This window comes from Meles meles, chromosome 8 (genome assembly GCF_922984935.1).
Source record: "Meles meles chromosome 8, mMelMel3.1 paternal haplotype, whole genome shotgun sequence".
NCBI lineage: Eukaryota > Metazoa > Chordata > Mammalia > Carnivora > Mustelidae > Meles > Meles meles.
The window spans coordinates 94,522,013-94,546,949 of record NC_060073.1 but is presented as its reverse complement, the minus strand read 5'-3'; the positions used below and the strand labels follow the sequence as shown (position 1 = coordinate 94,546,949).

Below are 24,937 nucleotides of genomic sequence, written 5' to 3'. Positions count from 1 at the left end.
TGCATTTTACTACCAAGCAGCTCACAGAAGAAGGAGGGGTATTAAGCTTGTTATTTGCAGAGAAACAGAAAGCTGAGTCAGGTAGGGTTGGTTATATTCCAAAGTAAACTCAGACCAGAAGCCATCTGAGTATTTCTGTTGGCAAGCATAGATTCAAAAAGTATAAAAACCATGTCGTGGAGTAAAGTAATATTCTATATCCTCCCCATAACTTACTTGCCTACTGACCAAACACACATCCCATTCCTATTAAAAAGATATTCAACCGGGGGCGCCTGGTTGGCTCATTCGTTAAACATCTGCCTTCAGTTCAGGTCATGGTCCCGGAGTCCTGGGATCGAGCCCCGCATCGGGCTCCCTGCTTGGTGGGAAGCCTACTTCTCCCTGTCCCACTCCCCCTGCTTGTGTTCCCTCTCTCACTGTCACATAAATAAATAAAACCTTTTGAAAAAAAAAAAAGATATTCAACGGCTACCCTCTCCAGGATCATTAAATGTGCATATGATTCCCCCCTCCCCACTTAGAAATAGGTACTAAAGGCAAAGGACAACAGCCTTAGTTCAATAATTATACTTCCCCTAAGAGAGAAGCCCAGGTTTCTGCCCCCATTAATTGTGGGAATAAGTATAAGAATACCAGAGAAGAGAGGAAACTAACATTTGTTAAACACTCACTCTAGTTAGCTGCTAGAAACTCTCAGTCCTCACAAGATGCTTCTGTTAAGGTCCCTGTTTTGGAAAAAAGGGTACTGAAATCCAGAGAAGTGAGGGAACTTATGCAAGCTCTTACCAACAGGAGTAGCAAAAGAAGGATCTATACTCCATATTTCATATTCTTTCTATTATGTGACTATATTTCCCCTTAAAGGAACATGTAAGAACCCAGTTTCCTTTAGGGAAATCTGGGAAATTTAATGCACCCGAACTAATATAAAACTTGACTTGCATCTTTTCTAACTTAACCTTCCTCAGGCCCATTTGTGAGTTGGTTCATATCCTTTCCAGAGACTCTTGGGCACACAGGACCCCAAGGTTTGACTTATTTGACTTGAAGTATACTGCTTTGTTCATTTCCAATCTGAGATAATTTCAAGGGTTAATGGATTCGATCCATGGAAGAGAGTGATATTTGGTCTTTGTTGGTAAAGAAGGTGGGAATGGCAGGGTGAAGAGAGTAAGCAACATTACCTGCCTCAACTCTGACTATATGGATGATTCGCTGCACCAGCTTCTTCACCTTTGCATTACTGTTTGCTCTGCCTGGCACTGTATCCACCCTACCTATGCTTACCTGTTTTTCAAGGAAGTTTTAGGGACACTTCCCTCTATAATCTTTCTCCTATTTCTTGCGGGGTGAGTCAGAGTCCTCCTTTCATTGTCATAACTCTGCACACTCTATTAAAATATTTAATATATGTGCCATAAGAGTTGGAAGTTCTCTTTCTTCCCCAGAGTTTCACCTTATTGTAGTCAAGGTCCTTTTCTGAAGATTGACAAAATCCATTTTCAAGAGTAGAAAGGTAAATGGACAGGCACCAAGACAATTCAAAGGGGAAAAGAAGAATCTCTTCACAGATGGCTGGGACAGTTGGATATGCAAAAATGAAGTTGGATCATGACCTCACACCATATACAAAAGTTAATTAAAATGGATCATAGGCATAAATGTAGGAAATAAAACTGTAAAAATCTTAGAAGAAAACACAGGAGTGAATCATCATGTTCTTGAGTTAAGCAATGGTTTCTTAGGACACCAAAAGCACAAACAAAGAAAAAAATAGGTAAACTGGACTTCATTAAAATCAAAAGCTTCTGGGATGCATGGATAGTTCTGTTAGTTAAGCATCTGCCTTCAGCTCACGTCATGATCCCAGGGTCCTGAGATCCAGCTCTGCATCAGGCTCCCTGCTTAGTAGAGAGCCTGCTTCTCCCTCCCTCTATTGCTTCTCTTGCCTATGTGCTCGCTCTCTTGTGCTCTCTCTCTCTCAAATAAATATATATTTTTAAATTTTATTTATTTATTTTGAAAGAGAGAGATCACAGCAGGCAGAGAGGCAGGCAGAGAGAGAAGGGGAAGCAGGCTCCCCGCTGAGCAGAGAGCCCCATGTGGGGCTCGATCCCAGGACCCTGAGACCATGACCCGAGCTGAAGGCAGAGGCTTTAACCCACTGAGCCACCCAGGCACCCCTCAAATAAATATTTTTAAAGATTTTTGAAAGATTAAAATTTAAAAACCAGATGCATGGCTAAACAAAATATGCCAGATCTGTACAATGGAATATTATTCAACAATAAAAAGGAATGGGGGTGCCTGGGTGGCTCAGTTGGTAAGCATCCAACTCTTGGTTTCCAAAGGCTCAGGTCATGATCTTAGGGTCATTAGATAGAGTCCCCCAAGTTGGGCTCCCCGCTCAGCAGGGAGTCTGCTTGAGGATTGTTACTCTCCCTCTCTCTTGCCCCTCCCCCTGCTTGCACTCTCTCGCTCTCTCCCTCTGAAACAACAACAATGGCAATAAAAAGGACTGAAGCACTGATACATGCTACAAGATTGGATGAACCTTGAAACCACACTAAGTGAAAGAGGCAGAGATATATGATTACACTTATAGGAAATATCTAGAATAGGCAAACCCGTGGAGACATAAAGGAGGCTAGTGGTTGCCAGGGTCAGAGGGATTGGGAGGAAATGGGGAATGATGGCTTTTGGGTTGATGAAAATGTTCTAAAATCAGATGGTGGTAATGGTTGCACAACTGTGAAGATACCAGCAATCACTGAATTATATGCTTTAAAGTACTAAATTTTATGGCATATGAATTATATGTCAACAAAGCTATTATTTGAAAAAAGAAAAAGAGAAATAGCAAGAAAGCACTAAGACTTCTAGAACCATATGAGGGTGACTTTCGGATTCATTAGGAAGAACTGTCCCAGGAACACAAAGCAGAAACACTTAGCAAAGTTGTTGAAACCTTCAGAGTGTCTTCACAGATTCATCTGAGTTGTCTTTTGTAATGGTTTAGTAATTAAATCTATAAAAGTATATGGAACTGTGAATTAAATGATGAACAGATAAATAAAATGGGGTGTTATAGACTGAATTGTGCTCCCCACCCCCCACCAATTCATATGTTGTTGAAGTCCTAACCTCCAGTACCTCAGAAGGTGACTATATTTGAAGACATGGTCTTTAAAGAGATAACTAAGTTAAAATGACATCATCAGGGAGGGCTCTAATCTAATCTAGCTGTTGCCCTATAAGAAGGGGACACAGGTGCATACCAAGCGAAGATAAATGTGAAGCTGCGCCATCTTCAAACCCAGGGCAAAGGCCTCAGAAAAAAACCAACCCTGCCGACACGTCCATCTCAGACTTCTAACCTCCAGAACTGTGAGAAAATAAATTTTGTTTTTTCTTTTAAACCACCCAGTGTGGTTTGTTATAGCAGCCCCAGCAAACCAATAAATGCGGTATATGCACACAATGAAATATTCAGCCATAGAAAGGGATAAGTAGCGATGCATGCCACAACGTGGGTGAACCTTGAAAACATGATGCAAAAAGAAAAAAACCAGTCTAAGGGTGCCTGGCTGGCTCAGTCGGGAGAGCATGTGACTTTTGATCTTGGGGTTGTGAGTTCAAGCCCCATCCTGGGTGTAGCAATTAAACAAACAAACAATTAAAAAAAAAAAAGTCAGTCTCAAGTGACTACATGTTGTTTGACTCAATTTATGTAAAATTTCCAGAATAGGTAAATTAGTAGAGATAAAAAGTACATTAGTGGTTCCCTAGGGCTTTTAGGGAAGAAGACTTGGGAAAATGGAGTCACTAATGGGTTAGGGGAATTTTTTTGTGGGTATGAAAATGTTCTAAAATTGGCTGTAGTGATTGATTGTACAACTTCATAGAATTTTATACTGTAGGTGAAAATGGTATGTGACTTATCTCTCCATAAAGCTGTTACTTTAAAAAAAAGAGAGAGAGAGAGAGAGAGCATCATGGAAAGCAAGGGAGATGATTTCTAAGAAAGTGAATTTATGCCCCATAAGCAGTTTTGAAGGTAGAACACTCTAATAAGTGGTGACATACACAACAAATAAAGGCAGCTGGATCTCTGCTTCCTTCAGAAAATAAGCAAGATAGGGAGCTGGCCTAGAATAGATCATGGTCTCAGGGTCTCACAGCCTCAGCATCACTGAGAGTTGAGCTACAGAATTGTTTGTCATGGGGGGTGTCCTGCATATTGCAAGACGCTTAGCAGGACTTCCAGGCTCTACCCACTAGATGCAAACAACACCGCCATCACCCCCAGCTGTGACAACTACCAAAAGTATCCACAGACACATCGCCCCTGTTAAGAACACAGCGGGGGGCTGGAGAAATGGCCCTAGACGTTAACCTTACAATGTAACAAACAGATCCCCACTTGCTTGAATTTTAATTTTGCAGCCTTTTAAGGCAGGGCAGTAGGGTGGAGGTTGAAGAACTCAGGCACCATTTCGAAAGAGAAAATGTGTCTATCTGATATCAGAAAGACAAGAGGGGAGTCAGGACAGTTCCAGATACAATTTGCCAAAATTGTCTTTCGCAACTTTTTGGTCCAAATTCTGCCATTCTTCATGACATCGTAACTTCTTCCCTTGAAATAGTAAAGCGTTCCAACATCTTTTTAAAGAAACTGCAAAAGCCTGAGTGTCCTACCTATAACATGTTGACCCTGTATATCCGTATGACTCATAACAATTGAGGTAATGCTGGATAAAAACAATCCGCAAAGCTTAGTGGCTCATTACAAATGTTTATTTTTCTCATGCCATGTGTTCATCATGGCTTGTTTGGGGTTCTGCTCCATGTCTCCTCACTCTGGAATCTACTGGTAAAGGGAAATGTGTTCTGGGGGATTCTGGACTGGCAATCACATGTTTCTGCCCAGAACTAACACTTCTGCCCGCAACTCCCAAGACCCCACCCAACCACAGGGGGCCAGAAAATGCAATCATACCATGTGCCCAGAAGACAGAGAGCCAGACATACTTAATATATAGTGTTACATACCCTCAAAGTACCCTTCCATATTGCTTTCCCTGTTCATATAACCATATACCTGTACACATATATAATACACATATGCAGGACAGTACCTCTGTTGCTCCAAATGGTTCAAAATATTTGTTTTTGTTTGTTTTGTTTTGTTTTGTTTTAAATGGGTCATATTATAAGTATTCTTTTCCATCATGCTTGTCTCAGCCAACTCTCTCATGGAAAACCTTCCAGTACAGCTGGTATAGCTCTAATTCATTCTGTTTAATGATTACATAATTGCCCATGGTGAAGATAAACTATAATTTACTAAGTCAAATGGATGGCTAGAACTAAGAAGAGGTCCAGGTTCTCTGATATTTGGTAATCTATATATTTGTATCCTGTCATCTCAAATTGGGAGAAATTGGCTTTAATTCTTACCCCCCCCCCACCACCATGAATGCCAAGTCCTTAGTTCTAATGTTAGATAGTGCTGGTTGCTAAGCCCAGCCACTCAAGGAAGAAAATAAAATTCGATTTTCTTATTTTTGATTCTCTCACTCATCTAAATACATCCTTTCCCACTTTCTTCATCTAAAATAAGGGAAAATATGGGCTTTATTAAGAAACAAAAGGCATCGGGGTGCCTGGGTGGCTCAGTGGGTTAAGCCACTGCCTTCGGCTCAGGTCATGATCTCGGGGTCCTGAGATCGAGTCCCGCATCGGGCTCTCTGCTCGGCAGGGAGCCTGCTTCCCTCTCTCTCTCTCTGCCTGCCTCTCTGTCTGCTTGTGATCTCTCTCTGTCAAATAAATAAATAAAATCTTAAAAAAAAAAAAAAGAAACAAAAGACACCATATCAAGTTTTATTTTTAACTACAGGCAAACTGCATCAAGCATAATTTCTCCTTTCCTCTGCTCACTCCCTCTACTTCTCTGACTCTCCAGTCCTCTTCTTTCCCTGTCTTCCACTCGTCCCTACTCTTCCCTCTTTTTTCTCTTCTGGACATCTTCAACTTGTCTTCCATTTCACTTATCTCAAATTAAAATTAGAGAATGTAGAGGAGGGAAATGGTTAAAGATAAGGAAGACAAGGAAAAGCATGTCAAACCTCTTATGCAAATGATGTTCCTTGTCCAGTGATCTCCTTAGACAGGACATGAAAAGGTACCCAAACCACAAGTCTTCTCAGCTGTCAGCTTTAACTTAAAGCTACTACTTCTCCAAAACACTCAGCCCTCCCTTCGCACTGTATCTTGTGCAATATCAAAAAAAGAGCAAATATATTAAAATAAGAAAGGAAGATTGTCTTTGCAGAAGCACTTTCTGACATTTTCTCTGTGGGTTTTTCTTAGATTTTTTTTTTTTTTTTTTTTAATCTCAGATTTGTGAGTTCAAGCCCTGTGGAGCTGACTTTTAAAAAAAGGGAAAAAAGGACCTGAACTGAAATCAAGAGTTGGACGCTTAACTGACTGAACCACCCAGGTACCGCTGAAGTATTTTAGAGTAAAATTCTAAAGGACTTATCCCTTAAACATCTGCTTTTTAATTTATTTAAAAAAAATTTTTTTTTTAAAGCTAAACTCCTCAGGGACTTAGCCTCTTTGAATGGTGTTATCCAAATTATTAGAAGTCTAAATTTTTATTTTTTAATTTGAAATTAGTTATTTCCTTTTTCCTCCTTATTGAAATTGACCTATACTATATCTCTACTGCATGTCCTATGAGGTAGCTAATCAAGTAAGGTAATCTAATAATTGGTTGCTGGAAGAAATCTACCTCCCTGCTCCTCTCCCTCATCAACTCAAGGTACTCAGCTTTCCAAGTAGCGTAAGTAAGTATAGAAATAGTGTCTACAGGGGTGCCTGGGTGGCTCAGTGGGTTAAGCCGCTGCCTTCGGCTCAGGTCATGATCTCGGGGTCCTGGGATCGAGTCCCGCATCGGGCTGTCTGCTCAGCAGGGGCCTGCTTCCCTCTCTCTCTCTCTGCCTGCCTATCTACTTGTGATCTGTGTCTGTCAAATAAATAAAATCTAAAAAAAAAAAAAAAAAAAAAAAAAGAAATAGTGTCTACAGACGTGCTGCAGGCCCTGCATTCACTGATGTAAATCCAAAACCAGGTAAAAAGGGAGGGTGAAGCCTGACAAACTGGTGTGAACAGACAAGGACTCTCTGCCTTCATTCAGGGTACTGCTCCTCAAAAAATGGTGAAGGACAGGAAGGATTTGCAGAGCTGGTTTTTCTGCACTTCTGGCTAAGAAAACAAGGGAGTAGAACAGGCTTGATCATGAAGGGGACCTGTGTTGAACATTAAATGAAAATGGAGGCTTTTTTTAAATGTTGATCAATACAGGGTTTAAAAAGAATGAGAAGAGAGACTTCCAGTAATGGAAGCATGAATAGATAGGCAATTTCTTTCTGCAAAAAACAAACAAAAAAATGTATAAAGCTAGAAAAAATTGTCAAAACTAGCCATTTCCAGGAACTGGAAATTGACCAAAGTCAGACAATGAATCAAGACACTGTTGTGACTTTGTTAAATTGACATTTATTAAGTATGAGTCCTGGGGCGTCTGATGGTGAGTCTCTGTTCAATAGTAGCCAAAAGACTACTATTGAAACAGAGATTTGTATTTTTCAAAGGTCCTGGAGAAGGTGCAAGTCACACCTTAAGGGACCACATGGGGAGGTCAAGGCAGAGCGCAGGTAGAGAGTGTGACAGGACCTGGCACACATATCCAGAAGTGGAGCCCCTGGGATTCCCAGGCTAGGCCCGGACTGGTCAGTTCCAATCAGAAAGAACAGGATTTGGTAAGCTTCACAGAAGTCTTATTTAAGGAGTGCACACAGGGAAAGCCCTGGGTGAGTGGGGGTGTGAGTGGGGAGGGTGGAGAGGGGATTGGGGTGGGGACACACCCCTGGGGTAGTGGTACCAGGAACTTCCGTGTACTCATGACTCTGCAGTTGATCTCTGGGGCATGCTCACAGGACGGGCTCATGCCAGTTCAAGGCCTCTGCTGGCCACCTGCCCACACAAAATGGTGGAGGAGAGAGCGGTATTACGGGGTAATTCAGCTAAACTCCCAATAGCAGCTTTTGTTTTTGAAAAGCTACTATATATTCAGGCAAAACAGTTGGAGGCCATGGGCTGTTTGCCTGAGGCTGCTGCCATTATCTCCTCCACTCAGTCAATGACTTATTTTTCCTTTTTTTTTTTTTGTTGACACATAATGTATTATTTGTCCCAGGGGTACAGGTCTGTGAAGTAATGTGGAGCTAGCTTTGTAAACAAGTAGTTTTTCTGCCAGGAGAAACAGATGCAGTTTAGGGTGGTGACTGGGGGTTTGAAAATCCTTGGCTCTATGAGTTAAACAAGGGAATGAGCAGGTAGGGGGAGGCAGAGAGAGGGGGAGTCAGAAAAGATAACTGAGGAATTAATGGCTGAAAACTTCCCAAGTTTGATGAAAAATATTAAACTACAGACCCAAGCCACTCAGCCAAGATCAAAGAATAAAGCAAAACAAAACACAGAAGAACCACAAAAAGATATACTAGAGTCAGACTGCTGAAAGCCAAAGATAAGAGGAAAAACTTGAATGCAGGAAGAAAAGTAACTCCCTGGGGGATAACAATATAATTAATAGCTGATTTCTCATCAGCCAGAAGCCAATGGAATGACATAATCAAAGTGTTGAAAGGAAAAACTGCCAACTAAGACTTCTGTATCCAGTCTGTTTTTCAAAATGAAAATGAAATAAAGATATTTCTGGATAAGCAAAACAGAAAGAACTCATTGGTAACAGAACTGATCTATAAGAAATATTAAAGGATATCCTTCATGTTCGAAGTAAATGAGATTAAAGTGTTATTCAAATGCACAGGAAAGAATGAAGAGCACTCGAAATGGTAAATATGTAATTAAATATAAAGGCTGTATATCCATCTCTATTTCCTGAAAAATATAAGACTGTTTAGTGCTCAGTTCAACAGCATAGATACTAAAATTGGAATGATACAGAGAAGATTAACATGGCCTCTGCACAAGCAGGATATGCAAACATATTTTTGTATTGAATCACTATATTGTACACCTAAAACTAGCATAACACATATGTTAACTATACTGGAATTAAAATTAAAAACTTATTAAGTAGTTTTTTGAAATAACTATTTAAAGCAATAATTGTAATGCTGTTGGTTTATAACATAGATGTTATATACATAAATTTATATTTCTTCATCATTAATACATATCTCAACAATGGCATGATGAACGGGATAGGATATGGAGCTATAAATTAGCAAAATGACTATATTTTACCAGAATTAAGTTAGTATTAACCTAAAGTAGACAGTGATGCATACTGTAATTTCTAGAGCCAACACTAGAAAAGAATATTTTCAAAACTATAGCTAAAAAAAAATGAAAAGAGGAATTAGAATAGTACATCCAAATTATGTTATACACAAAAGACAGCAGTAAATAAGGAACAGAGGAACAAAAAAGGTATGAGAGAACAAGAGGAATTTGAAATTAAAAACACATTTACATTAGCAACCCCCGGAAAAGAAATACTTAGGTGTAAAACTAACACAATAAGTACAAGATGTGTTTGGAAAAAACCACAAAACTCTGATGAATGAAACGAAAGAACTAAATAAATGGAGAAATATTCCATGTGCATGGATAGGAAGACAAGGTCTTGATATGGTCAAGATATCAGTTCTTCCCGACTCAACTGATAATTAAATGTAATCTCAATCAAGAGCCCAGCAAATTGGGGCACCTGGGTGGCTCAGTGGGTTGAGCCTCTGCAGTCAGCTCAGGTCATGATCCCAGGGTCCTGGGACAGAGTCCCGCATAGGGCTCTCTGCTCAGCAGGGAGCCTGCTTCCCCCTCCCACCCCGCTTGCCTCTCTGCCTACTTGTGCTCTCTCTGTTAAATAAGTAAAATCTTTAAAAAAGAAAGAAAGAAGAAAAGAGCCCAGGAAGTTATTTCATGGATATAGACAAATTGATCCTAAAGTTTATATGGAGAGGTAAAAGACCCAGAATAGCCAACACAACATTGAAGAAGAACAAAGAACAAAGGACTCACGTGACCCAACTTCAAGACTTACCATAAATCTACAGTAATCAGAAGACTGTGGTATTGGGAAAGAAATAGGTAAATAGATCAATGAAACAGAAATATAGAGCCCAGAAATAGACCCTGATCAATTGATCTTTGACAAAATAGCCAAGGTAACACAATGGAGCAATATGGTCTCTTCAATAAATAGCTCTGAACAACTGGATATCCACTTGCAAAAAAATTAATCTAGACACAGACCTTACACCCATCACAGAATATGACTCAAAATGGACCGTAGATCTAAATGTAAAATGTAAAGCTATAAAAATCCTAGAAGACATATAAGAGAAAAACTAGATGACCTGGGGTATGGTGATGCCTTTTTAGATACAAAGACATAATCCATGAAAGAAATAACTGGTAAGTTGGACTTCATTAAAATTAATAATTTTTTTAAAGATTTTATTTATTTATTTGACAGAGAGAGACGCAGTGAGAGAGAGAGCACAAGTACGGGGAGTGGGAGACTCCACCAGGCAGGGAGCCCAACGTGGGGCTCGATCCCAGGACCCTGCGATCATGACCCGAGCTGAAGGCAGACACCCAACGACTGAGCCACCCAGGCACCCCTAAAATTAATGTTTATAAAAATGTTTATAAAAACATTTTGTAACATCCTTTTTAAAGTACTTTATAATACACTGTCTCATTTGATTCCTATAATAATGATAACTCTGGCAACTAACTTTGTTTCCTATATATAATTATATAATGTTAAAATTAAAAACTTCTGCTCTGCAAAAGACAAAATCAAGAAAATGAGAAGACAAGCCACAGACTGGAAGACAATATTTGCAAAAGACATCTGATAAAGGACTGCTATCCAAAATAAACAACTCTTAAAACCGAAGAAAAAAAAATTAAAAACGAGTCAAACGCCTTGACAGACACTTCACCAAAGATATACAAATAAGCACCTGAAAAGATGCTCCCCATCATAGTATGTCATCAGATCACTGCAAATTCAAATGATGACATACTACTACATACCTCTTAGAATGGCCAAATTCAGTGTCTACAACACCGACAACACCAAATGCTGGCGAGCCGCCTATGTTGCTAGTGAGAACGCGAAGTGGTACAGCCACTCTGGAAGACAGTTTGGCAGTTCCTACAAAACACACACTTACCATACGATCCGGCAGTCTCGCTCCTTGGTGTTTACCCGAAGTTGATAAAAACTTATGTTCACACAAACACCTGCACACAGATGTAACAGCTTTATTCATGATTCCCAAATCTTAAAAGCAATCAAGATGTCCTACAGTAGGGGGCGCCTGGGTGGCTCAGTGGGTTAAGGCCTCTGCCTTCAGCTCAGGTCATGATCCCAGGGTCTTGGGATGGAGCCCCGCATCAGGCTCTCTACTCCGCGGGGAGCCTGCTTCCTCCTCTCTCTCTGCCTGCCTTTCTGCCTAGTTGTGATTTCTCTCTGTCAAATAAATAAAATATTTAAAAAAAAAAAAAAAAGATGTCCTACAGTAGGTGAATGGATAAACTGTGGTACATCCAGACATGAAAAGACACAAAAGAAAAGTACATATTACTAAATGAGAGAAGCCAATCTGAAGAGGCTACATATTTTACGATTCCAACCTTCGACATTCTAGAAAAAGCAAAGCTGTGGAGACAGTAAAAAGGGGTGGTGTCAGGGGTGGGGGAGGGGGGAGAGAGGAACAGGCAGAGCACAGAGAACTTTTAGGGCAGTGAAAATACTGTGTGATATTTATAGTGATGGATACATGTCATTATACTTTTGTCCAAACCCACAGAATGCACAACATCAAGAGTGAACCCTTGGGGCACCTGGCTGATTCAGTCAGTTAAGCGTCTGTCTTGATCCCCCAGGTCATGATCCTGGGGTCCTGGGATGGAGGCCCAAATTAGGCCCCCTGCTCAGTGGGGAGCCTGCTTCTCCCTCTCCCTGTGCCCCTCCCACCACCCCCACCCAATACCTGCAATTCTCTCTCAAATAAACAAAATCTTTAATTAAAAAAAAGTGAACCCTAAGGTGAACTGTGGACTTGGGGTGATTATGATGTGTCAGTGTGGATTCATCCTTGGTTAAAAAAAAAAAAATCACCGAATATTACTCAGGCATCAGAAAGGATGAATACCCACCATTTGCATCGACATGGATGGAACTGGAGGGGATTGTGCTGAGTGAAATAAGTCAATCAGAGAAAGACAATTATATGGTTTCCTTTATATGTGGAACACAAGGGATAGCATGGAGGACATTAGGAGAAGGAAGGGAAAAATGAAGCAGTTGGAAATCAGAGGGGGAGATGAATCATGAGAGACTGTGGACTCCAGAAAACAAACTGAGGGTTTTAAAGGGAAGGGGAGATGGGTTGTTCAGGTGGTGGTTATTAGGGAGGGCACAGATGGCATGGAGCACTGTGTGTTATACACAAACGATGAATCAGGGAGCACTACATCAAAAAACTGATGAGTTTGGTGTATCTGATGAGATGGAGCATGGTGACTAACAGAGTAATAAAAAAAAGCGCCATTCAGGTGAGTGATATCCATAATGGGGGAGACTATGCATGTGTGCAGGCAAAAGCTGTGTGAAAAATCTACCTTACTCTCAATTTTGTTGTAAACCTACAACAGCTCTTAAAAAAAAAAAAAAATGCTGAAAACATACCCTGTAATGTACTACTTGGATGAGCATGTATTTGTTTCACAAATACTTGAGTGCTTACTCAGGCCCCTCTGTAGGCATTGGGCTAACGGCAATAACAAAAAAGAGCAAATCCCGACTTTCAAGGACTTTACATTCCAGTGGATAGAGCTGGGTGCTTAAAAAAAAAAAATCAATATGTAATATCAGATAGTGATCCATGCTTTCTAAAGAAAATTTAGAAGTATACCTGGATAGCATTTGGTAGGTAGTTATTAGCTGTAAATAATAAACATACAATGAATACATTTTTTAAAAGGTATACCTGGATTGAAAAATGGGACGTGCCTGCTACTTTACACAAAGTAGTCTGGGAACAGAGTAACATTTGAATGGAGACTTGAGAAACATGAAGGGAGACCTGTTGGCTTTTTGTGGAAAGCGTGCTGGCAATAACAAACAGCCCAAGCCCTGAAGCAGGAGCTGTCTGTGCCTGGGAATGGAGGCCTGGGAAGGGATCCCATGGGGCGGGGCTGGAAGGGTGAGTCAGAGAGGTCAAAGGGATAGCTGGGATCACATAAGGCTTATCAGCCGTGGTAAGGACTTTGGATCGACAGAGTCATAATAATGAAACTGATGATTGAAGCAAATGAACATCATGTGACTGCGGTGAACGTGAGGGTTGAGGAGGGAGAGCTCCGGGAAGCTGGCAGACAAGGCCCCACAGAGATGAACGAGCAAATGGCAGCCTGCGCAAATTCACGAGAATCCTGCAGGCAAATCCCAGAAGAAATAGTGGAAAGGGTTTAGAGTGATTTCACTAGTGGGTGAGGAGGGATGGATTACAGGGCTGTTCCTTTCCATTAGAAGCCTTTCAAATACCGTCTGACTTGTTTTTAATGATAAGGGTTTTTTAAAGCTTGGGAAAGTTCTTAAGGAAGGGTGGGAAGCTCAACTGTGAGGGCATCAGATGTGAAACAGACCATGCAGCCCATGCTCGGGGGTGGAAGTCCTGACGGCCAGGGTTGGAATCGTCATTCTCATAAAATAAGCCTTCATGTTATGCCATTGAAATCTTGTCTGCTGGGCGCCTGCCCATGAGAGTGAGGGGGGCCTTCTTCACTGGGCTTATGATTTGGAATTCTCAGTCACATATTGTGTTTCCTGCCAAAATATCCTTTTCTGTTTTCTTCATTCAGCCACATGACAGCTGTCCCCTATTTTCTTAGGTGCCAGAGAACACGATGGCGAACTTTAAGGGCCATGCTCTCCCAGGGAGTTTCTTCTTGATAGTTGGGCTGTGGTGGTCAGTGAAGTACCCACTGATATACTTTCACCAGAAGGGGAAAAGCAGCCGACTGACTCATTACCAACAGCGTCTCGAGATCATTGAAGCCGCAATCAGAACCTTGTTTTCAGTCATTGGTAAGAAGGGGGTCATCCGGTCCAGGGGATCTCCCCACCACACCCAGCAACTTTAACCCATTTTCTGGACTCTGTGAAATGGAATGTTTCCACTGGCAGTTAACAAAACAAGGATTTTCAGTGCGCCACTAAATATTTTATAGTATCTATCGTGATCCGAGCTTCGTCAGTGTTAATAGTTAATAGCACTTTACACCATAGTGCGCTGTGAAAAACTACCAAATAAACATTCTTTGCCCTAGAAGGACATATGTATTAGTTGTAGGAATAGAAGACCTACTTGATGAATGAGATAAAACATAAATAATAGAAAAAATAATAGAGTAAGCTCATGTACATGAATTAGGGAAGTACTAAATGGAGTTTAGAAAAATCATCTTTCCTTCCAGTTGTCTCTCCTCTAGAATCTCAAGAGTAGTTACCACCCAATTCCTTGGCATATCCTCCACCCCCTTATCTCAAGCAATCACAGACAGACACTTTATGCTAGAGGACTAGTAAGAGAGGCAGTGGAAGAGACTGGAGAAAGCCAGCAGAGGGCTGTTGCAAAGGGATTTTCCTTTACTGTGCCCGTTCCAGCAAAACCCACACACTTCCACAGTGACTCGTCATCCCTTCCACTCCGCTCGTGGCCACATGAGAAGGGGCCCGCAGTGCCAACAGTAGAAAGTGTTCTTCCTCGGGATCCACCCATCAAAGGGGTAACGGGACTTCATTCTGCAGTTGCGTTTTGCTGCTTCTCATCTTACGGCTACAGCGTCTCAGAAGGAGCTGCAGCAACACCAGCAGCCCCTCTCGGAGTGAGCGGAGGCACCTAGCTTGCTTTGCCAGCCCCGCTGGGTTTTCCCATCCCCTAGGCAGTCATTTGGGCATCTCGTCTTTCTGGAGTCAAGAAGTGACGGGAACTACACAGCTTAAATGCTAAGGACAGCATCAGTGTTGCCTAGAAAAAGAGCTAGAAAAGTATTGGGCCTCTTCGCTGGGTAAAACCACTGCTCATCCAACAAGAGCTCCCGAGCTCCTACCCAGCAGGAACTCACTATTGCAGGTCTCGGGGATACAGTGGGGAACCAACCAGAGTCCCTGCCCTCACGAGAGCTCCCATTCCAGTGTCAGTGGGACTTCTTCCCCCGGTCCTTGCCACCAATTCCTTGACCTTTCACATATAAATTTGGGAAGGGGCTGGGTTTAAGGGAAAAATGTTTGGGGAAGAAAAACTTTTGGGGAACAGGGTCCAGAATGTTGTCATGGAGCATGATTCTAGGCCCCAAGAACATTCTGGGCACCGGGCATAAAGGCCAATCTTTTGCCTTCCAAACAGATGATGAAGTAGGAGAGCTAAGAACTAGAGCCACTGTCTCAAAGGGTTGCCTCTCGTAAGACACTGAAACCCCGGTGACATGCCTCCCAGTGTTTAGGTTACGGAGACCTAAAGCCACGGGAAGGGCTCACAGCTCACAGAGCTCACTCTGTGCTCAGGAAAACCACTCACTCGAAGACTGCCCTGATGAACACGCACCGGGAGCTGCTTCTCCCCCTCAGGCGCACTCCACTGTCTCTACCACCAGTGTGTCTCTGCTCGGGTCCCCTTACTTTCAACCTAATGGTTTCGTTCCGGGGTTTCCTTCACCGCTCACTTAGCCCAAAGGTTAATGCATCAGCCACATTCTCACTGAAGTGATTGTGCCTTGCTTTCAGCTCAGTCACCAAACAAATATCCTGGGGACCTGCGTGGCTGTTTCTACTGCTGCTTCTCTCCGCACCCCACCCCCAAAGGAACAAAGGTCCACACAGGTTCCCTGGCAAATGCCTTATTTTACTCTGAAGTAGCTGCATCTGAGGGAGCAGAGGAGGCCCAGTGAAGTGTGGGCCACTTTCCCCCGCGTCTCAGCTTCACTCGTGACCTGCAGGTGTTTTCGTCTGTGTTGAGCTCCTCCTCCCTCTCATGCTCCGCTCTCATCCCCCACAGGGATCCTGGCAGAGCAGTTTGTTCCCGACGGGCCCCACCTCCACCTGTACCACGAAAGCGAGTGGGTGAAGTTAATGAACTGGCAGCACAGCACCATGTACTTGTTCTTCGCGGTCTCCGGGATCGTGGATCTGCTCACCTGCCTCGTCAGCCATGTTCCCCTGGGGCTGGACAGACTGGTTATGGCCGTGGCGACATTCACCGAAGGTAACTTAGTGGTGCGGATGGGAGAAAGAACAAAGCAAGAGACTGACAAATTGTGTTTATGACGGAGCAGGATAGAAAGACTAGAAATACTGCAAATATAGTAACTTTCCCCCAGAAAGCCCCAATCTCTGAACTTCAGAAACCTGAATAGGACTTGGTCCTGTGCTCTGGATGATACAGGGGACATGGTCTGTAAAACAGCACATGAAAACATGAAACATTTATTTATTTATTTTTAAAAGATTTTCTTTATTTATCAGATAGAGATCACAAGTAGGCAGGGAGGCAGGCAGAGAGAGATGGGGGAAGCAGGCTCCCTGCTGAGCAGAGAGCCCGATGCGGACTCGATCCCAGGACCCTGGGATCATGACCTGAGCCAAAGGCAGAGGCTTTAACCCACTGAGCCACCCAGGCGCCCATGAGGCTTTTAGCCCAAGTTTCTGGATCTCAGTGCACAAACTCCCTAGCCCCTCCCCCATCACGCTTGCCCGTGTGCACATCCACACTCACACACACAGTAGCTCTCCCCGACCTGGCCGGATGCCACCACGCATCAGAACCCCCTCTGCTTGGGGAAGAGAAACTGCACTGCACCTCCCACCCTGGAGTGTGTTCCTGTCTGGACTGCATCACAACCCTAAGGAGACCCACCCAGCAGCTAGGCCCCATCTCCCGACAGGACTCACACTAACCGGGATAAGGAAAAAGCATTTTGTAATCCAACAACCTCTCCTACTTCTGTACCTCAGGAAGAGTTGGGGGGGTGGAAAGGTTGAATGAGGGCAAAGCTGAACTTCTAGTACACACGCACAGTCTGTCACAAATCAGCAACGTGTTTCACCTACGCATCTGCATGAAGGCATTTACTTAAAGGATCCACCCTTTGCAGCACAGATCCACTTCGTATGTAACACAAAATCAATCTGCTGTAGCCCTGTGATGTTCTATCAGCTGACTTCCTAACTGCCGGAAGATCGAGCTTTGAGGCAGGTGTAGGAAGGCATTCTAGAACGGGAACAGTGCAGATGAAGCCTTCGGAGCAGAAAGCAGCGATCCTGTGGTGACTGAAATTGCTTTGTGCAGGTTTTCTCTTCTACTACCACGTCCATAACCGCCCACCCCTGGACCAGCACATCCACTCTCTCCTGCTGTGCGCCGTGTTCGGAGGAGCCTTCAGCATCTTCATAGAGGTGATCCTCCGGGACAATATCGTGCTGCAGCTCTTCCGAACCAGTCTCGTTATTCTTCAGGGCACCTGGTTCTGGCAGGTAATTATCCAAAACGGTGCTCTTCACACGCATGGATTCCAGGAGCCACGCTGAGCTAGTGTAAGGCAGGTCCCGCCAGGCCAGCACAGGAAGGGCTCTGCAGGGCAACTTGTCTTCCCACGCCTACCCCCCCCTTAAGTCATTTCATCCAAGTCATTTCATCCGGTAGCATCTTACTGATGGATTAACAGGCAGAACCACGCAGCACAGAGGGAGCGTATTAAAGATCGCCCCATCTGCCCTGTGGCGCAGACACTGTTACAGGCTCCACTTGCCCGCTCACCGGAAATGGACATCCTGAAATGCTGTCTTTAAATAAGCTCATGCTAAACCCAGGAGAGTAATCCTCCCGTGCGAAAAGGTCTTTCTCTGCCTCCGGTATAGGTATGGGGAAGACGAGTCAGTGGGGGAGATCCTAGTGGGGGAGATACGGACAATGGGGGGAGTGTGGGGAGGCAGTGAGCTCGCTTCTCAGGAGCAACTAAGGCCAGCTTCTCTGTATAACCCACCAGATCGGGTTTGTGCTGTTCCCACCTTTTGGAGGACCGGAATGGGACCAGGAAGATCATGCAAACCTCATGTTTGTCACCATGTGCTTCTGCTGGCACTACTTGGCTGCCCTCTGCATTGTGGCCATCGGCTACTCGCTCGTTTTCTGGTAAGTCCAAGGGAAGACAACTTCTGTCTAGTTTTTTTCCTCCTAACAACCTCTTGTCCCCCAAATCTATTACACTACATTTTTATTTCCAGTGACCGAGCTTCCATAACTAAGCAGTGCTAACTTGTACCACTTCTTGAGAGCCAACTATCTGCCCAGTGCTGCGGATGAGGGTGATGAGATTCTGAGAAGTTAAAGGACTGTCTGCTCATAGTAACCCAACAGACCCAGGTTTTCAAGGCAGTTCTGATGGACTTGAAGGCTGTGATGTGAAAGGAAAACTCTGAATTTGGCATCAGTACTGGACTGCAGACACCGCTCTGCCATTGTTTTGAACCCATCACCTTATTGCTGGATTTGCCCCACCTCCTTCCCAGAGATGTGGCAATCTGTGCCGTAACAGCAGGCGCACTTTCAAGTGCTCGTCAGAGGTTACTAGAATAGCTGACCATTCCCAGGCACTCACTGTCCCAGGCCCTGCGGTAAGAACCGCGTGTCTAGTATCCCAGTGAATCCTCGTTATTTTATGAAGTATGTGCTGTAAGGTTTTACAGATGGGGAAACCAAGGCTTCAAAGACTTAGTAACTTGATCGAAGTCACCCACAGAGTCAGCAGCAGACATGGCCTTGAACTGTGGAGCGAGTGATTTGGGGGTATGCTAGTAATTAGTTGTTGTAGCTGCACCTCATTTTTTCTAGTTTCCAATCTCCCTCCCCAAAGCAGACAGATTTCACACACACACACACCCCACAAACAGAAGAGAGCTTAAGTCAGCGCTTTTCCTTTAGTTCTACTGCCTGGCCAGTGAAACAATAAAGTGGGAGACAGGAGACCTATGTTTTGTCTGTTATGACATTAACCATTAAATATTATTAGTCATATACCAATGAACAGTGTCCAAGAAGTGAGAGATGCAAAAAGCCACAGTATTTTACAGACATGTAAAGAAAATGCTTTAAGAACCAGCGGATGCCTTAATGTCCTTGGTTGAGAGAACAAGGGACTTTAGAGCTAATGTCGTGTGCTTTTACTGTTGCTCTGTTACAGCCATTTGACCCGGTTAAAAAGGCCTGGAGGAGAAATCATTGGCATTCAGAAGCTGAAGTCAGATCACACTTACCAGACGGCCCTCTTGAGCGGCTCGGATGAGGAATGAGAGGAGGCCACCCATCACCAGTGCAGGGTGGATGTGCCCCTCTGAGTACAACATGCCAGAGTGTGCAAAGAGGTAGCTCATCTCCCTTTCAGTGCCTGCTGTGGTCTGCTCTTAAGGGTCTATATATTCATACCTTCTCATTAAACTAAGGTCCCTGTTGCTATGGTATCCTTCATAGAGAAAAATGAAGCAACAAGCCCTTATTTATGTCCCCGTATGAAGAGAAATCAAAGACTCTGAAAGTTTCAGAATAGGATGTGGCCTCATGGATGAATCCAGGATATGAATCCAGCAGAAAATACTGCTTTTGATAAATTGTTCCTTTTTCTCTCAAGAAAACAGGTACTTTTTTCGCAGAGATTAACAAGACTGCCTTTATTTTAAAGATGCAATTCTAGCACATATTTTTTTAAGTAAAAATTCATAAGCTTTGGTACTTTAAATGTTACTTGTTAAACATTTCCTAATTAACCATTAATATTCCAGAATACTGCAATACTACTAAGTGATGACACTGGGCCAAAGGTGACTTTTTTTTTTAAATCGGGAAGCTAGTGGCCCAGCTGAGAGCTGGAACATAGATGTTCTGGGTCCTCAAAAGTACTCCTTTAATAAGAAGATGCTAACAGGAAGTCTGTATAATGAGGTAGAGAGAAAAAGGCAGGTTACTGAAGACCTTGAATTTAAATATAGCTGAAAATAGAGGGTAAGAATCCTACAGAGGATGTGGATCTTGAACTAGTAATGTAAAGTCTCAACACTATAATGTTAGTTCTGGATGTTTTTTGGGTTTTTTTTTTTGTTTTTTAACTTCCTTCAACAAATATTTATTAAACATCTGCTTTGCACCAGCATGGAAATGGTTGGAAGGATCACTGAGATACCTGTCCAGCCAGGAATTCAGTCTAATGGGAGAGATATGCAACCAGTTACCTACAGGGTGACTGGTGCCATAAGGGGTAAGTGCAACTACCGTGAAACATGAGGGAGGGGAGGAGATGGGGAGTCTACCCTGTAGAAAAAGCACATTCCAGGCATAGAGAACAGGAAGCACAAAGGTCACGAAAGCACAAAGGAACACAGAGAGTTAAGTTCCACAAACTGACAGAAGTGGGCTAGGACAAGCTGGAAAGGTCTTCCAGACCAACAGTACCATTTGTGTGTACAGCACTCCCCACATTCTAAAAGGCACTGTCTCCCATGTGATGTACACAACCATGTGTAATGGAAGCACACTTGGTTCTGCAGAGAAGCTGATGAGTGGAAGGTCACAGAGCTACAAAGTCGCAAAGCCAGCCTTTAGAACTACAAAGCGAGCTTACTTCTCAATAGAGGGCCCCCTCCCCCACGACCACTACTTCATACAAATAAGGCAGAGATCTTCGACATGAAGCACTGTGTGCTCTTTGGCAGAAATGCACTTACGTGAGAGCTGACCTCCCACGGTTAGCCAGCACTTCAGTACTGAGTTCACAACTAAGGGGTTAAAAATTAGCTACCTGAAACTGGGATTTAATTATGAGAAGAGAACCTGAGGGTCGCCTTTCAGGATCCACTTCCGTTTGTCTGCTAAGCAGGAACCCAAACATCCATTCAGTAAGTACTGGAGGACCCGTTATGGGCAATAAACATAAAACACGTTCTTTCCTTAGAGACTGGCATGGGGGTAAGGAACCTACTTACAGTGTTAGTTGCATGTAAAGATCTCCACTGCGGATGGAAGGGGCGACGACAGTGCAGCACACTGTAAGGAAATGTAGTATTTTCTCCAGAGTGAGGGGCTGAGATGTGAAGATCAGATAGGAAACACTGATTACTGTGATGCCCCTTTCACGGCACCTTCATGGAACTCATCTACCCCGGAGAAAAATCTTAGAAGTGGTATCAAAATACAAACCCATCACAGTGCTAGTCACCAAAGTCAGTCTTAGGCACACAGTCTGAATAACTGTACCAACCTCTGAACCTTAGGTATACAGGCTCAATTGTTCCCACAAGTTCTTCTGGACGTGTTCCCCCAAAGAATCCACCATAGCTCCCACATCTCTACAAGACCCTTGAGGTCTGTATCCAAGGAACCATGTTTGATGCAAATGCTGCTACCATTCCTTCAACAACTCCAGCAGGGGCTGCCATTCCTCAGCACTCCACCGACTGGCCAGGCCGTACCGAATCGTACTCACCAGGGACCCAGGCCTACCCTAGCATCCTGAAATGTCCCTGTTCTCTGAGCACACAGGTGGAGGTCTCCAGGCACTAAGGAGACAGACACGGCTGGGTGACTTTAGTAAACAAAAGAGGGAGGTAGGCCTGGGGCTGAACGTCCAAACTACTTTCCTGCAATCACTTGCTAAGTAACTTCAGGAAGGGTGTGTTTTAACCAGCAATAAATACCTGAGACAGGGTCCCTCAAACGTCTACCATTTTCTCATTTAGAAACTGTCACATGGACTCTTCTAGGAAACAATGGCATGCAAATATCGAAGGACTGGAAAAAACAGATGCCCTCTCCTCCACTCAGCTAAAAGGCCATTTTTCTCCTTCTTGGCAGTCCCTACCTTTCCCCTTTCCTAGTCTGACTTCTGTGCCAGCCCCCGATTACCAGCAAAAGCTCAGTCACCCTTTAGCCAATTCACATCGGCACCCTGTAATTGGGCTTACCACCCTTACTCCCAACTGTCGCCACTTCTCAGCATGACACATCACAGCCACCCTCCCCCAGGAAGGCAGCAAAAAGGATACTTGACTTAGAATCAGAAGACTGGATTTACATCTTGCTTCTCTTTAACCTCAACTCAGACTCGCCATTTGTCACAAGGATGAGAAGTCAGAAGAGGGAGAAGAATGTCTATTTTATAGAACTGCTTCAAGAATCAAATGTGATGTCTAGAAAGCCACCAGCCGCTCTGACCTCTGTAGCCTATCTCGTCACTCAGCACCACCGAGCAACCCTCTCTAAACTAGGCCGCTGAAATTTTCTGTTCCTTAACTCCACTTCCTCACCAGACCACATAAAAGTTCATCACTGAATTTCCACAGATTAAAGACACGTTTTTAATAATCTGGACACTCTCAAGAGAGACAAGGAAGCTCTGACCCTGCAGGAAAGCTCCACCATCCAACCCCTGCTCCCACACAAAAGAGGCCTATGTTGTTAACAACCAGGGCTTTAATTACTTCTGACAGTTTCCAGTATTGTTCAGAGCCCTGCCTAGAGCTTGGTGACACAGCCAGGATGAAAAGACTGGTAAATCCCAGCTGACCTCTCCAAGACCGAGCTGCAGGGTACACACACCACTCTCTTCTTGCTGTCTCTACTCTGGAGCAGAAGTCAGCAAAGTTTTACCTAAAGGGCCACAGATGTTAAGTATTTTAGGCTTAAGGGCCACATAGACTCTATGGCAATGACTCAGGTCTGCCTCTCACTGAAAGCAGCCATGGGTAATACAGAGACAAATGGCCACGGGCTGTGTTCCAATAAGACTTTATTTACAAAAACAGGTAGCCAGCCCCGAGGCTGTGGTTTGCAGACTCTTGCTCTGGAGCAAAGCAAATGTATCATCTCTGAACCGTAATAACGTCTGAGCTGTGATAGCAGCGTTTCTGCTGGCGCCTGCCTACTTTGTCCACTGACTCTGGACTTTGGTTTGAACAGGCTTGACAAAGAGGACAAAGTCAGCAGGTGAAGGTAAGGACCACAACATCAAGATCCTGATGCCTCATCTTTATGAGGCGCTGCCAAATTCATACCATTTCGGGGAACCCGCACTCTCTCGCTCCCTAGGGTTCCTGTCCACCTTAAAGCCTCCCCACTACTACGTAGTGATCACATCATCCACCAACTTACTAAGAATTCTGCTATTCTCTCATTATGGTCAAGAGTAAGTCCTCAGTTTGAGGGGCAGGGGGAGAGGGCTAAAGCCCAAGTTTCTATTGGATAAAGATGTACAACAGGTTCTTTAAAAAAATAAGTTACATAAAAATTTCTGGACACAAAACTCCTATCTAGACCACTAGTCACAGAGAAGAGCAGAAGCTAGAAAATCCAATCCCCACAGAGAACATGGCTTCCTGCCGGTCTGCACACTCTGCGGCTATGAACCTGCCCCTGGTGTCTGGCTCTTAGGAAGAGAACTGGGGCTCGTGTGGCACAACAATGACCTCACGCAACCCTGACAGAGGAGCTTCTCCCGATCACAACCACACAGCCCTGGGAAGTCTGGCGGGGACTTTTCTCGGTGTGCTCCACCGTGGAGTATGGCGGCATATTCCAGGCCACGATGCCGTCATGCCACTGCCGGCCTTCCCCAACCAGACAAGCTGAGAAGAACGCCGCTGCCTCCCTGCTCCCCTTGTCTCAGCAAGGAGGGCAGACCGGGCGTGCGTGCGTGCGTGCACAGACGCCATCGCTCTCTCCCTGAATCACTGCTGTTCAGGTGCCTGTTTAGGAGATGGAGCTGTGGTCACGACGACAGTGGAGACTGCTTTGGAGGAACCAGAAGCTGTTCCCTGTTGAAGATGGGATGCGGGGACAGTCTGGATGCGCACCTGTGTACAAAGACAGAAGGTCCGGTTAGGAGGTCACAGATGAGCCCCTCAGCTGCAAAGAAACAGTGACAGGGAGGGAAGCCTGGTATGGCCGACAGCTCGCTCGCCTGGCCCTTACCTGTGTGGCCTGACCTTGTTGCTGAAGCTGCTGCAACTGCTGGGCAGTGAGGAAACTCACAGGCTTATTGCCAGCAATGAGCTTAGTACCCGCCGGCATGGTGGTGAGGATGATATTGCGGCCCAACCCACTGAGGCTGTGGAGGGAAAGCGGGGATGAGGCGTCATGATAGGCAGGGTGTCACCTCTGACCCAGAAGCAGGCCGCATGCTTAAGGAAAACAGGGAGATCTGCAGTCCTGTGAAAATTCCTGCATTCTGGACTGAAATGGAAACCAGCTGGTGAGATCACCTTTCTCCTAGCTTCTAGGCTTCCATAAAGCCCCAAGGCCCTCAGCGCTCTGAATACAACGGCTCTGACACTGTACCCAGATCAGCAGAAATAATGGACAGGACTCCAGGGAAGTGTGCATTCCAGAAAAGAAACTCTTCCCCGAGACAGCTGTCTTGAGACTATCTGATTTCATCATGCCCCTTATCTCTGTTTAGGTCAGGACCACACAAAGGCCCCAGGTAAGTCCTCCTCCTCTGAACTACCGTAACACAGGGCTCAACGTCAAAATGATGCCTTCCCTAACACCCATACTGCAAACTGCCATCTGAGCCACAGCACCAACCCAACCCATCCCAGCACTTCCCATCCCCCTCCTTTTTTCTCCACAGTGCGTCTCACCACGCTACATGGTATTTTACTCCATTATTTTACTCCTCCCCCTACAATGTAAGCTTGAAAACAGCATGGCCTTTTGTCTGTTTTAATCACAGCTGTGTCCCCAGCACCTAAAAACAATACTAGGTACTCAATAAATAT

At 44.2% G+C, this 24,937-nt stretch overlaps 2 protein-coding genes and 1 pseudogene across 5 annotated transcripts in view; 2 read left to right on the top strand and 1 right to left on the bottom strand.

Moving 5' to 3' along the window:
- Nucleotides 1–19,905, top strand: part of TMEM45B (transmembrane protein 45B) — a 33,628-nt gene extending 13,723 nt beyond the window's left edge. The window contains exons 2-7 of one of the 2 annotated variants that reach the window (XM_046017408.1): nucleotides 6,405–6,505; nucleotides 14,008–14,203; nucleotides 16,173–16,379; nucleotides 17,463–17,647; nucleotides 18,160–18,305; nucleotides 19,354–19,905. In XM_046017408.1, coding sequence (XP_045873364.1) covers nucleotides 14,023–14,203; nucleotides 16,173–16,379; nucleotides 17,463–17,647; nucleotides 18,160–18,305; nucleotides 19,354–19,462 — 828 coding nt within the window. In that variant the 5' untranslated portion in view covers nucleotides 6,405–6,505; nucleotides 14,008–14,022 and the 3' untranslated portion in view covers nucleotides 19,463–19,905. The remainder of the gene's footprint in view (nucleotides 1–6,404; nucleotides 6,506–14,007; nucleotides 14,204–16,172; nucleotides 16,380–17,462; nucleotides 17,648–18,159; nucleotides 18,306–19,353) is intronic. The other variant, XM_046017409.1, reaches the window with a different exon arrangement.
- Nucleotides 8,993–9,085, top strand: LOC123950148 (annotated as a pseudogene).
- A 2,089-nt stretch (nucleotides 19,906–21,994) lies between the features above and the next one.
- Nucleotides 21,995–24,937, bottom strand: part of NFRKB (nuclear factor related to kappaB binding protein) — a 41,531-nt gene continuing 38,588 nt past the window's right edge. For all 3 annotated transcript variants that reach the window (XM_046017405.1, XM_046017406.1, XM_046017407.1), the window contains exons 26-27: nucleotides 24,129–24,264; nucleotides 21,995–24,010 (exon numbers count right to left, since the gene is read on the bottom strand). In XM_046017405.1, coding sequence (XP_045873361.1) covers nucleotides 23,885–24,010; nucleotides 24,129–24,264 — 262 coding nt within the window. In that variant the 3' untranslated portion in view covers nucleotides 21,995–23,884. The remainder of the gene's footprint in view (nucleotides 24,011–24,128; nucleotides 24,265–24,937) is intronic.